The 14,729-nt window shown below is 42.7% G+C and overlaps 1 protein-coding gene across 27 annotated transcripts in view; it reads left to right on the top strand.

Moving 5' to 3' along the window:
* The first annotated feature begins 2,014 nt into the window (after window positions 1–2,014).
* The window catches only part of LMO7 (LIM domain 7), a 132,284-nt gene continuing 119,569 nt past the window's right edge, over window positions 2,015–14,729 (top strand). For 5 of the 27 annotated variants that reach the window (XM_072928048.1, XM_072928046.1, XM_072928047.1 and 2 more), the window contains exon 1: window positions 2,017–2,205. In XM_072928048.1, coding sequence (XP_072784149.1) covers window positions 2,137–2,205 — 69 coding nt within the window. In that variant the 5' untranslated portion in view covers window positions 2,017–2,136. Of the gene's footprint in view, window positions 2,206–14,729 lie in introns of all 27 variants that reach the window. The other 22 variants (XM_072928050.1, XM_030271027.4, XM_072928077.1 and 19 more) reach the window with 7 other exon arrangements.

Raw genomic sequence — 14,729 nt, 5'->3', positions numbered from 1 at the left:
TGGATATTAAATAGTGAGATGATAGGGTTGTTCTCTGATGTTCAGGCTTCCCACTGAAGAAAAATGCAGATTCTTTATTTGTATTTGGTCTTGTGGCTGATCTGGCTTGGAACAGGAAAAAAGGGTAAGAAAAAACCCCTCAAAATTACAGCTTCCATATTATTCCTTGCTGGCTCCATAGCATAGATGTCTCAAATCATACCATGGTGAGGAGCTAACTACGTAACTTCTATACATTTGTAACTTTAAGAAATGTCAGATATCTCCCGTGGAACTTATTTCAGCCAGTCACTGCATTTTCCCTCCTGAGTCTACCACCTGATTTTCATACACCATAGAAATTGATGGCTCATAGCTTCTTGACTTGTTGGCCTCCTAAAATTCTCCTTCCCTATTCTGAGGTTTTCTGTAACAGAAGATGAGTCCCTAAGTCAACATCTCAGGAGAAGTGAATTTGTGTGTAGTACAAAAGCTTTAAGTTATCTTTTCTCAGTAGTGCTTTAAAAATTACATATGTACTGCCATGGGCTATAAAAGCAAAACATGTGCAGCGACTCAGTTTTACTTACTGAGAAGATATGGAAAGAAAAAATACTACAAAAAGTGCAAGCAGGAAAAGATAATAGAATCATGAAGGCTGGGAAACACCTTTAAGATCATTGAGTGCAAAGTTAAACTAACATTGCCATATTCACCACTAAACCATGTCCCCAAGTACCACATCCATGCATTTTGAACACTTCCAGGGATGGGGATTCCCTTACATCCCTGGGCAGCTTGTGCCATGTTTGCATTGAAAAAATTTATCCTTCTGTCCAATCTAAACCTCCTTAACTTGAGGCCATTTCCTCTTGTCCTGTTGCTTGTTACCTGGGAGAAGAGATTGAGCTCCACCTCACCACAGCCTCTTTTCAGGTAGGAGTAGAGAGCTTAAATACAATGTCAAAATGAAATCTAGTCCAAAAAATCCCACATAAACCAGAGCCAAAGCACAACAACTTAATGCTGTGGATTAGTATTACAGGAAACGACACTTTACCCTGATACTCAATTTTTCTGCTTAGCACTTGTCGGCCCCTGCATTGGAAGAAAGGATTTTACTGTGTTCGGCCAGCAAACATCTCCCTCCTGCTCCCCGTGCTTCTGTCGGGGTGGCTGAGCCTTTGCTGCAGCACAGCGTGATCCCAACCTGCCCCACGTTTGTGGTCACCGCAGTGGGCAGAGCCCAGCGCAGCTCTCACCCAGGTCCACGGTCAGCGGTACTTAGACCGGGCTTTAGCTCTGAGCCTGGGATAGCGTCTGGGGTGGACGAGTCGCAAAAAACCTGTTGCAGTGAGCGGGGCACAGGGACACGAATGAGCCAGAGCAATGGGCACTAGTGTGAGTCGTGTGAGCTAAACCGGAGTTGAGGCCAGCGGGACCGGGAAGGGAAGCATGAAAGCCGAGCCGTGTGGCTCCAGCTCAGCCGGGGCACCTCCGCCTCGGTCACTCTGTACGAAAAGCGCCCGAAACAAAGCGTGGGTCTCATGTTTTCCGCAGGCTCCTAACTTCGTCCCCAGACGGGACAGCGCTGCAGAGTGTGGAGCCGCTTCCCCGGGATCGCGGCGCTGCCTATGGCTGGCCGGGGAAGCCCCGCCGGTGCGGAGGCGAGGGAGGCGGCCCGGGCTCCCGCGGCCCCGCCGGAGGGAGGGAGGGAGGGAGGGAGGCGGCGGCACGCTGGGCAGTCCCGGCCGGGCGGGGCGGCAGGTGGCGGGGGCCGGGCGGCGGGACCGGCCCTGAAAGGTGCGATTGTCCCCAGCTATTCCTGGTATGCGCCGGGGCGGGAGGCGCCGGGGGCGGCCTCCAGCGGCCGGGAGCGCGAGGGGCGCCGCGTCCCGGCGGGAGGGAGCCGCCACCGCCGCCGCGGGGTGCGGCCCCTCCCGGGCGTCCGCTGCCCCGGGGGTCCCGGCGCTGCCGCACCGCCCGCGGCTCTTCGGATTCCAGCGAGCTCCCGGGAGGGGGAGTTCCGCGGGGAGGAGGCGGAGGGGGAGGAGACGGCGCGGGCAGCGTTAAAAGGAGGCAGCTGAATGACAGCGGCCGCTGCCGCGCCCCCGCCCCGCCAAGCGCCGGCCGCCCCCCGCTCGCTCGCTGCTGGCCATGGACGGGAGAGAGGACGCGGAGTGCGACTTCCAGGCGGCGTTCGCAGAAGCCCGGCGGTGGGTGGAGGTGAGGTGTCTCTCGGTGCTGCTGGGTGCCAGCCCCGCGTTCCCCCCGATCCCTGCCCGGGACAGGGGTCCCGCCGCAGCCTCCGCGCGGGGGAGCGCGCAGCGCGCTCCCGCGGGGCCGCCCCGCCGTTCCGCAGCAGCTCCCGGGACGCGGCCCCAGACCTGGACTCTTTGTCGGCAGCTGCGGACTGCTATTTTTAGAAAGTATCGTGGCAACTTGCAAAAATCTGTGCAGTATCGCCACCGCCCCCTCCTCGCAATCCAAATTAAAGGCTGGCTTGGTTGCCCTCCTGTCGTTAAGGCTTGTAATTTCTTGCCATCTTGTAAATGACTTCTGGGGTGCTTGCTCCGAGACAGTCTGAATTAAAGGCACTCCTTCCTGTCTCGAAAGAGTTCAGGGCAGAGAGTAACCTGAAATTAACACTCATTTTCTTCTCTCCTATTTTTAAACATGATTGTCTGACTGCACATAGCGCTTGACGTAAATATCCGTGTTTCTGTATGATTGCCCGACTCACACCGGCGCGCTACGTGCTAAAGCGTGGGGAGAGAGGTTGTTCCTGGATGTACCTGAGTATTGACCAGGGCAGCATCGGCTGAGCGAGCGAGGCTGATAGCTTGGAAGCTGAGAAATGTTTGCAATACTGAACAGCCTCCCTTAGAGTCGTGGTGTGCTTTTAAAGAGGAGCTTTAGAGTGCTGGTTAGATGTATTTTAACATATTAAGCTCATTTCTTTGTGCTTAGTCACTTAAGATGAAACTTAGTGTTGTTACAACCACTATCACAGAAAACTTTGGAAGGAGGAAATTTTAAAAAAAGTATGTTTGTTACTTTTTACCCCTCCTCTTTACAAGCTTGTCAAGACCCGAGTTCAGGTTTCTTTGTTTCCTCTGTAAAACAATGACATCTAGTGCTTAAAATCTATTGAGAATGTTGAACTGAGAGCAGCAAAGGCAGGGGTAATCATAAATGACCTCCACAAGTGTCAGTTTTGTGTCCTCTGTGAATGTAGATAATTACAGCAGTCCTGGCTTCCCCATGTGTCAGTTTTGTAAGAGCTAGCTGTGAGCTGAAGCAATTAAACCATTCCTCACTCATGTATACCTTTCTTGCATTGGTTTCTTTAAATTGGCAAAGCTTACTTTAAAAAGCTTCATTACGGTGATTTAATGTTGTCTTTGAAAATCCTGTTTTAAGGGGTTGGGGATTTGTTTAATTATTATTTGAGTTCATATGATACTGGCTGATTGTACCATTCCTACAAAAGGTTTTGTGTCTTTGCCTGCCAGTAGCATGTGGGAGCTCTAGCAAAGAAATGTGAGTATGTAGTGTGCACTGTTTATGTAGGGGAAAAAACATATGCTCAGCTTCCCCCTTGCCCAGTCTAATTTGTGTGGCTCTCCTTTGATATGTGAAAGCTGTTTTCATTTTAAAGTAACTTTTAAACTTACCCCTTGAAGAAACAATTTACTGTAAAGCAAGTAACTTGGAAACCTTAAGGTATTGACAAACAGGATGCTCAGAATTCCTTAATGTTAAAGGAAGATGTAAATATTTGTTTCCTTATGAAATGAGGTTTGTGTTTCAGAAGAACTGTTGTGTTTCTCTGCTCTTTAGATCCAGATGGATTTAAAATCCAAGACTAACCATTTCCATTGTTGTATGGAAGAGTAATGATATTTTTAGGGCAATGAGGCATGTCCCAAGGTTTTGTGAGTCTTGGTGAAAAAAGTGGTGTATACATGATAGTGAAACTTGGTGAGTCCTAATGATTAGTTTAGAAGATGAGGCAGTTTTTAAATATTTACAAACTTGAACTTCTGATGTTTTGGTAAGGTTTTGTGTACCAGCTTCTCCCTAACATTAGAGGAGATGAAAGCATACAGACACTAGCTACTATGTATTTAAAAGAACAAACCAAAATAGCTTTGTAAACTGTTATTCTTTCTCTTTGCTAATGAAAGCTTTGTTAACATATTTCTGTATTTCAATGGAGAACTCTATGGACTCTGAGACTTAAAAAAAACCCTCCAGCCTTGAAGCTGAGTGCTTTTTAGTAACTGGAATGAGCAGCTGTATTTGCAGATCCCAAGAGGAGTAAAAAATACTCCAAAACCATGAAAAAAATATTACCCTGTATTTTTGTATTTTTTTTTTAATTTTTTGGTGAGAGAAAACTGTGTCCTGGTCAGGTTCCTTTTCTGCCTGTTCCCATCTGAATTCTCAGTGCTGTAGGGCAGCCACTGGCTCATGGGAGCTCAAATGTTCATTCTTAGTTCTTATGCTACCAAAGAAAACAAACCAAACCAATAATTAAAAAAAAAAAAAAAAAACCAAACCCAAAACCAATTAAGTCCCAAACCCCCCACTCCCAACAATCCAAAACTCCAAACAACTCAAACCAAAAAAGTGCAAGAGCTTGATTAAGAATAATAACAATAAAAAATTGCATCTGATATCTGGTGTTACTTAAAGGAAGACTTTGTTCTTTAATTCAGGTTCATGTTGAGGCTTACTTTATGATAATGCAGACAAGGAATATCTGTAGTTTTCACAGTGCAAAGACCTCTTAAAGTGTCCCCAGGCTCTCATGTTGCATGTGTTGAGAGCTGGAAGGGGATGTTGCTTGTTACAAGAGTTGGAGTCACTGGGGGAGCTGCCTGTTGAGGATGTCTACTTCTTTGGGGGAAGGAATGGTCATTTTATGTACAAAACTCAAGCTCTTCTCAGGTGTCCTTTCTGCAGAAGCCAGCACTGTTTAGTGGTGTTGGCTTCTTGCATCTGAGACTTTTGGCACTTTCTGAGCTCTGCCTGGAGCAAGTGGTGCTGATCAAACTCACCCAGCCTTCATTTGGCACTTCAGCTGGGCAGATGTTGCATGATGAGAGTAAAACACTGGACTACCATGACTTCGCAATAGTTTCTCAAAGAAGGAGAGACCAAGGAGAGACCTCATCACAATCTGCAACTTCCTTATAAGGGGAAAGAGGGCAGGCACTGATTTCTCTCTAGTGATTAGTGATGGGACTCCAGTCAATAGCATGAAGTTGTGTCAGGAAGGTTTAGGCTGGATATCAGGAAAAGGTTTTTCACCCAAAGGTGGTTGGACACTGGAACAGGCTCCCCAGGGAAGTAGCACCAAGCTTGGCAGAGTTCAAGAAATGTTGGGACAATATTCTCAGGCACATGGGGTGACTCTTGAGGCTGTCCTATCCAGCGTCGGGAGTTGGACTTAATCCTTGTGGGTCCCTTCCAGCTCAGGATTTTCTCTCATTCTATGGAAGGTAGAGCTTGTTTGCCAAAGCTAGAAATAGCTGGGTTAAATTGTTTTACTGTGTTCTGTTCCATATTATAACTTAAGCAAGCCAAAAGCTGTTCCTCCAAACCAAAGCATTCTTCCCCCAGCTATTAAATATCCCAGACTGCCGAGTCTGTTTTCCTGCCTCGAGATGTGGGAGAGCAGTCTGCCTCTTTCTGCAACCCACCACCAAGTTCACCCTTGTGAATGAAGGGAAGACACAGTCCCTCTCCTCCAACATACGCTTCACTGTTTTAGGAGTGATACCCCTTGAAGAGTTTGAGAGGAAAGAAGTGTGTGCTCTTTTCTTGTAAAATGTCTCAGCTTTTGATTCTACTTCTGTGTTTTAAACGAATTTCAATCTTCTGGTAAATGTCTATGGTTTGAAATTATTTGCTAAAGCAATCTGAAACCTGACCCATGAAGTCTGTAAATCTTTAGTTAAAGTGCCTTGAGGCAAATAATGCTTGAATTTTTTTCCCCCTGAAGTAGTCAAATGTACAGATCCAGTCTGTGGGAGGGCGGCCAGTGAGCGTGTGCCTGAATGAATTGTTGGAGTGAAGCAGCAAAGCTGTAGGAAAGCATGTGGAGCAACTTCAACAAATCCACTGAAGTGAAAAATGGGTGTTCAGCCAAGTAACTATTAATATTGCAAATTATTGCAGCTCTTCCTGTGAGCTAATATAATAACTCCTCTCTAATAACTTCCATGGAGTTGTAAGTCAGATATTCTGAGAGGTACTGATTTCATCAGAGTGTGTTGAGAGTGTCAGAATGAGGATTCTGGAATCCTGGAATTGCCCCTCATGCAGGGACACTGCAGCAGAAGTTCTTTCTGGTCCTAAAACTACCCAGTGATGATGGAGAGAGCTGTTTCACCATGAGGATTTCTATAGCAAGATAAGTTTTTTATCAATTTTAATAGACACTGCTAGGAAAAGAAAGCCTAGCTAATCTGGATGGCAACTAAAGATACCTCTGCTACTCCTGTCTATCATGACCATTAAATAGGTAGTGAAATTGTCTAATTATTTATTTTGAATGCTGATGTATATTGACATCCATGATAATGCATTGTAACATTGTAGTGAATGTTGGAAAATTATTTTGGGCCTTTTTTTCTTTTTCCAGGAAAAAACAAGTTTGTATATATATGTGCATGCACCCCCTACCCCCACCCTCTCAAACCTGCTCAGAAGATTGAAAAGCAGATTTGCAAAGTAACTTGGTAGAAAGAGTCTGCTCGAGGATAAACTGAGAATCAGGACAACTTACTGAAATCTTTTAGTTTGAACCAACAGTACAGCAATCAAATTCAGGGAATGGTCTCTGACATGTGGTCACCAAATGTTTCTTTTTATTGAAACTGTTTGGAGTTTGCATTTCTACTGTATATTTTTATGGCTTCTGCAAATGCATCTAGAGGTCTAGCAGTGATGTTTTCCCTGTATTTGCATAGAGATCTTACCTCAGTGATTATTTTGTTTTGTTTCTCCCCAAGCATGAATCTAATGCATACAGCCTGGTATGGGGAGAATAACTGTGGAGATAGAAGACTAATTTCACTGTTCAAATCCTCTTCTTGTAGCTACCTTTATTTAAGTTGAACTAATATTATGAAAAAAAAAATTTTCTTAGTTCTGGGTCATGTATTCTTGGATAGTCTGTAGAGAGTCAGTCAGCATCCTAAATAGTGCTAGAATGAAATATGTGTGAATGAAAAGGTAAAATCTATATATTCTTTTCCCTAAACCATGTTTAATACTGGGTAATTCTGTCAAGTCATAAAACCTGGGTGGGCTGGTTTCTGGAGAATTTCTTATGCACAGCTGCCAAGGTCCTGGCTCATGTTTACATCAGGGGTTTATTTAACCCTGCTTTAGGTGGATGCATCAATATTTTTTTACTGTATGTATATTCCTGGCAATGAGTATTTCATGGAATAAATCTATCTAGTTGATGTATAAATATTAATTTATTTATAAATGTACACGTTGTGAAGTAAATACTGTGGGAATTTTAATCCTGGAAATAATATTCTCTCCATTACCTGCAGACTATGAAAGTGCTGTGGTTAAAAGCCATAGAATAGTGCTAGCAACAATGTGTAGAGAGAGAGGGTGACAGTAATACCCTTTGATCTGCCTGAACACTTTTCTCTCTGTTTCTTTGTCCCTGTGCTTCTAGATCCCAGGAAAGGTGTCTGTAATATCTTTGAGAGAAAAATGGGACTAATTTTTGCTTGAGAGTAAAATCTGTTTCCTGGTTTCTGTAAGGTGGGTTTATATATTTTAAAGTCTATATTTGGAAATTCTCAGGGATAATCAAAAGTCTGTCTTAACACAGAGCTGTGTGATGGGCGTGCATAGCTTTGAGCTGAGTTCACAATGTAATTTCCTTTACAAAGTTTCTCTTTGTAGTTTTGAGAGTTGTATTAAAATTTTGCATGAAAGCAGCATCTGCAGGCACTTTGAGAAAGAATTAACTTCTTGACTGTAGAAGTGGGTATGTCTTCTATACTGGGGAAATGATTTACAGCTTAAGGGGAGCTACAGACAATTCTGACCAGGCTTTTGTTTTCTTCTGGTCTGTATTTTGTGGTTAGCAGCTAGAGTTAGTTGTGGCATTACTTTTGGTATTTTTTTCCTGTCCTTTTGTTTGTTTGTTTTCTGAACTGTGTCCTGATCCTTTCTGCAGTTTTGTGAGGCCAAGCATTTTTTTCCGCCCATAGGTTCGGGAAAAGGTGAGATGATGATTTCCACTTTTAGCATGCATTGCCCCCTCCTCCCCTACTGCTATGGACTCACTTTTAGCACCTTATCTTTGTCAGACACGTTTTTTTGGTCGAAATTTTCAAGCTTATAATGAGCACTTGTACATATTACATTAGACGGTGACCTTGCTGAGCTTTGGAAAACACTTGGGTTTTATTGTGTTGTAAGAACCAGATACATTCCAGCTGTTTCTTGTACCTACCACTCCTCCACTTTAAAGTTCCTTTATCCACTCCTGCAGGACATTTTTTAAAAACAAAACAAACCCTGACCTTTTCTGCTTTCACGAGACTAATATAACCCTTAACTATCATTTTCTAAATGGGCTCTCCAGCTACAGCAGTTTAATGAAAAACAGCATGTGCTCTCAGACCCAGTGTTCTAGAAATGCTTCTGCTGGTCTAAGGTGTGTTTGACACACCTCACTTATTATCCAAATTATCTTGGGAGGAGTGTTTTGGTTTTGGTTTTTTTTTTCACATTTCTGAATACTGTCAATCCAAGTGAAATTCTAACTTTAAAGGAAGTAGTGAACAAGTTACTTTGAAATAGGTTCTGTTGTTCTGCTATGAGCTTCTGCAAGGTGTTGTGAATTTAGCATTTATTATTAGTGCTAATTTTTTATTTTTCCAATGAAAGGGAGGATGTCTGGATCTGACTCACAGCATGCTAGCTTCCAATTGGATACTTAGCTGTAAAACTTTCATTTGTGTTATATTGAGTAGAGAAACCTAATTTCAACAGTGTTTTCCATTTGCAATACAAAATATCTTAGAAGGGCATGAAGATTATAAGACTTGCTTTATATTTTTTTGACAGTGTTGGCACATGTTGTGTAAATGTTGGCACATTTTTTGGTACCAGCTCATGTGAAAGTTCTCAGTTTTGTTTCTGGATGTGATTCAGCTTTCAGTTGTTACTATTAGAAAAGAACACAATATACTAACTTTGGGAAATAGTTATTATTACTGTTTTGGCCAAAAAAGTCAAAATCCTTGTAATGTATCACAGATCTAAAGGACTTGGTGTAGCTGAGATCAGTCCAGCTAGCACAAACAGTGAAATCTGTTGTTTGGGCCAAGCTGTCCTCCTACAGTAGATCCCACGACAATGTGGTTTTATGTTAGTGCTGAGATGTTATCCCAGCAGGGTGTCATTGAAACTCCCGTGCTTGGTCTGTGCTTCCCCTGCCTCTTTTGCTGTGTCAGTGGTGTTTGTCTGATGCTCTGGTGAGTTGGCTCAGGGGAAAATCAGTGTTTTGTGGTATTTGCTTGTCTCCTGAAAGGCAAGAAGGGTGCCAGTGCTCCAGCCAGGGAGGAGGTAGTGTTGATGGAGGTGGTCTTCAGGCAGCAGTTCACTTTTGGGTTGCAGCTGACTAGTGAGATGAAGTGAGGCAGACACCTGAACTCAGACAAGCTATCTCTTTCCCTGGAGGTTTCTCAAGTCACCTGCTTCTGCCCATTGCCTGGCTCTCTTCCTTACATGACTCAGGAGCTGTTTGTTAGGTGCCCAGGGTCAAGGTATAAGCTAGACACCTGGATTAGGGAGGCTGGCTTTTAGCCATAAATAACTTCTTCAGGATGAATTTAATAAGGTTTATAAATACAGTTTGACCTGTTTTAAATAGAAACTCTGCCAGGAGTTTCTGAGCCAAAGCATTTGAAAGTATTTGATATGCTTATGCACTGACTTCTACTATGGAAGAGGCAACCCTTGTGTCTCACTGAGGCTGTGTTGGCTGGGAGATGGTCCTGCAGAGGTATTGGGATATCTTGCCCTGAAGTTCTGCAGTCATCATCACCTGCCTTTTGCAGGAGCAATCTAGTCCCAAAACCCATTTCCAGTGTTATTTATCAATTATTTCCTGGAATTGCTTTATTGACCCTGCTATTTGTTATTTATTTTGTTACTTTTTTCCTTCAGGAAGGAATGGACAAGTCTAGCTTCTGGAGTTTGATCTGAGATTTTCTGTGTGGTCAAATGACAATGTTAGCTAATAAATCAAGATGTGATAAAGAACAGAAACAAGTGTGGGATTTTTTTCTTCTTTCTTTAAGGACGTGGATGAAAAAACAGCCACTGCCCCATGGGGCTCCAACATGCCTTTTGTGCAGCTGGTGTCAAAATTTGGGGATGCTGGAAGAGGTGGATGGGTGCACCATATCAGGTCTTTCTGCCAGAGGTAACCACATAGCCTGGGTCAGTCACGGCAGTACTGTCCCATTTGCTGATGCCTCCAAAAATAAGCGTCCTATTAGTTAGTATCTGTTTGGCATTGAAAGAAGTAGAATGTTAGACTTGATGATCTTTAAAAACGTTTTCTGACCTTAATGCTTCTGTGAAGCCAGATGTCAAAGTGGTTGTGGAGGAAGAAAAAATAAAGATCCAGGTTTGACACTACAGCATTGGAGGAGTTGTGTAGCATTACCTGCTGCACTGCCTTGAAATGCTTCTTTGGAAACTATTTAAGATCAGGTGAAGCAGGGGACAAAGGCATTACTGCATTTTTGCTCTAGGAAAAACATTTTCTTCCCCATGTCACCATGCTCTGTTTGCCTAAACAGCACCATTGACACTTGATGCACCTGAAAATGTAATCCTAAATGAAACAGGGCCAGACATTTGGTTGCAAGTTCTTTTGCAAATATAAGGGTTTGTAAAAAAGTGACATTGGCTGTCTTAACTAACTACAAGGGTTTCACTTTGGTGTATAAGGGTGTATGGGGGGGTGGTTTTAATTTGCTGGGTTTTTTTGAATGTCAGGTAGGCATCTTCATTGTGACTTCTCATCATTCAATAAAAAGGCTGCTTGTAGTTGATCTTATTCAGACTGAATGGAAATGGAGTGAGGATGAAGGCGTGAGCTCCAGGTACAGATGGATATCTTTCACAGACATTTGCCTGATGCTGTGGAGGCAAAAAAAATCCCTGATATAATAAACATCAACTCGATGATTATTCAAGAGGGTATTGCTTCACAGCTACAGGTCTTATGTGTGGATGAAGTTTTCAAAGACAAATCCCCATTAAAATGCACAGACTGGTTGCTCACTAATGACCTAGCTTTCATGTGTCTGATAAAATCCCAAAGTCCTCTGTGACTTTTGGGTAGGCCTGGCAAAGTGATCTCAGACTCCAGGAAGGTCTGCATGTCAGGTGTCAGTGAAATAGGGCTGGGAGCTGCGCACTCCGAAGAAATGACAGAGAAGAGAGGCTTGGAAAGGGACGAGGAGAAATGTGCACCTTAAGTTATTTGTAAGTAGCTACTTTTTCCTTCATGAGTTTCTTACCTTTGTAAGTATTTAAATTGTGAAATTTCATGGAATGTGCCAACTTTTTATATCTGTTGTTTTCTGGTGTTTTGCATTTGTTTTGCATTTAGCCATTTAAAAGATTGGGAGAATGCAGTCTCAGACTATTCTAAATTTCTGAATGTGTTATTACACTTATTTTAATTTTTTCACATATTTTAAAATTAGTATCTCCTCTGCTTTACTTACCATGGAACGTGGAAGCCTATTGTTATACCTGACTGAAAAATGCTTATATGTTCATGCTTATGGTTCCTTTTTTGTTCTCTTTTTTCCTCCACAGCTAAGAATTTCTAAAATAGTTTTTTTTTCTTTATTGTGGCAACTAAACTCTTGCATCATTCCATTTTCCAGTGGAATCTTTGATCTTTCCTTGTGAGAACTCTCTTCCTTTGGAAATTATAGTAAAAACGTGAATGTTCTTTCCCTAAACATATTTAGAGATACCATAGTTAAGAAGAATAATGCTGTTAAACCTTGTGGGATTCTCAGTGTAATTTTTTATCAGAACACAGAATATTTACCGCGTGCATTTCAGCAACAGGGTTTGGTGTGTGCATGCAGGCATGTCCCTTGCAAGACCCAAGTTGCCTGGCTGTGGTAAAGAAGCAGAGAGCTGGAGCAGCGGCTCCTGGCACCTCAGCAGATGTGGCCGGGAAGCTGGCAGGAATTCGCTTTCCTGTGTCTGGTGCATTGATGGCTTAGCTGCGATCCAGCCGTGCAGATTTCCAGTGGTGACTCATCTGATTATTTTCTCTTCCCTCTGAGATTAGCTGAGGAGGTAGGATGGAGGAGGATGTCTCTCTGGAGCTAGAAGACTTCTCTGTCAAACTACATTTCCGATATGGGGGAATGGAATGTGGAAAGGATATTGGTGTGGGCAGGGGCACTTTTCTGCCGACTGCTAGTGGAGGCAGATGTGAAGTACACCAAGTTTACCAATTTTTTAATCTAGCAATGCATAAAATGTTGTTTAGGTTGCATGTAGCGGTACTAATTTTTGACAGAAGATTTGAGACTTCTACATGCTTTGACTGTGTCTGCCTACCTGATTTAGGCCGGAAATTGGAAGCAGTATGGCTGCTGTCACACAGAAGTCCATGTGAGCCAGTATAGGTCTGGCAAGAATACCCACAGCATTATGCAATATAAATATCCTTTGAGATTAGGTTGTTATGCATTAATTGCAGCCAGACATAGCTCATTGTTCCCTTCATCTAAAGGGCCTGGATCTTGCTCACTTTTTTTTATGTTTTGTGAGAGAAGATTTGAAGTATGAAACTTGCTTCAGTGCTTTTATCTGTCAGGAAGACCTGTTTACCAAAGTACTAGTACATAGTGCCTCAGCTATTGTAAAAAGGCTCTTCATCCTTTCAAGAGCTTTATAGTCTTAGAGAATGCATCATCCTTATCATGAGAAGTGTTTGTTGGAAAAGCTGTTCTTGAGAAAGCTACTACAAACCCTCTCATGTTTAGAGATTTGTGGATTTCATATGTCCTTTTCTTTATTAGCTGTTAATGCCATATTATAAGAATTGAAGTCTCTGTATAAATGTTAGTATTATATATCACCTCCTGTCTACTTTTAAAGGAGTTTTAATCGTGGGATTTGGAAGGGATACAGGAACATAAGGGACATGCAGCTAAAAATCCATCCCATGCCTGGGACCACTGTGATAGACAGCGTGGTGTATTGATGATCTTTGTGTATAATGAGGAAGATTTTGGGGATTGAATGTTATTGTAACACCAGCACTCAAGTAGTGAACACAGCTGCCCACTACATGTATGGTGGTGTCATGTTCCCCAAATTAGTAAGAGAAGTCTTGGTTGTCATCTCAACTTCCACAAGCAGCTCCTGTTTACTGGCTCCTAAAAGATCATGTCATTCTTAGCATGGGTTTTATGGTAATGATGCTCTCCGGTTTTCTGCTAAGGAAAATCTGGTTTTGATATTGAGTTCTGCACTGTGGGTTTTTGGGAGGTGCTTAGAAGTAGGCATGAGTTTTCAGTATGAACTAGAAGTTCAGTTGTTTCCTGGTTAGAGATTCCAGGATACTTTCTACTTTACATTGAATTTGACCAAGATCTGTTGCAGTAGCTCCCAGTGGTCACTAAAACATTGCCTCTGCTGTTATTTCATTGCTACATGTAATTTAAGTGACGTGGTTTGGAATATTTGCATAGTGCACTTCTCTGTATTTAATTTTCTAGAATAATTAGGCTACAGCACTGTCACAAGAACACAGTTTTGGTAATGTGGGATCTTTAATGACCTCTGGAACATTGCGTAAGTACTGTTAAATCATAGCTCTCAGGCTGCAGTTGTGAAAAAAATTTCTGAAGCAATGGCTAGTTTCAGGGAGAGAGTTCCCCAGCAGTCAGAAAATTGGTATAATGCTATTTTAGGCCTTAAAACCCCTTGCTTCTATGAATATTTTAGGGTCAGTGGGAGCTTGCTGATGATGCTTGTTGCAGATATCACATGCTGCAGTCACAGATGATGGGGAAACTACTGCATAGAGCAAATGAGCAGCTCATGTTCTCCCTCTGCATAGATTCATTACTTGAACCAAGTTACATATATGCAGTCTGGAAATACTAGAGGTCTTTGATCTTTAAAACTTAATGTTTGAAAATGTAAATCATGTGCTGCTTTTGATCTGCTTCTTAAATTAAATGGTAATTGTGAAAATTACATTTGGCAGTTTTCCATTTAAGGGCTTGTACTTCTCATTTCACACTATGTTAATTTTAAGCTGTATGTCCTTGCTGGTTTTCTGTCAGTGAATTCTGGTAGGGGGGTGATCCTTATGTTTCTGCATGGCCTAATTATCAGCAGCTTGTGTATTTGGTGCTATGACTTTAACATGCAATTCCTCTAAACACAGATGCCAGGAATTGCCAGTTCTGCCTGTATGTCCATGACTAGGGTAATGGGAATCACTAAGGCTGAGCAGAGCACTGAGAGTTTGAGCTGTGTGTGCCCAGGATGGGAGGCCCTGGCTTGTTCACCTAAGGTGTGAGGAAATGCTTGGGCACGTGCTCCACTGCAGTCTGGTGATAGGTCCTCATGAACATCTGCTGATAGCAAAATAACAGAAGCTTTTTATCTGTGTGCTTCTGTGCTCCTGGACTACT

Source organism: Taeniopygia guttata, chromosome 1 (assembly GCF_048771995.1).
Source record: "Taeniopygia guttata chromosome 1, bTaeGut7.mat, whole genome shotgun sequence".
Classification (NCBI taxonomy): Eukaryota; Metazoa; Chordata; class Aves; order Passeriformes; family Estrildidae; genus Taeniopygia; species Taeniopygia guttata.
The sequence above is the reverse complement of the archived record's forward strand: the minus strand, read 5'-3'. Positions and strand labels throughout refer to the sequence as shown.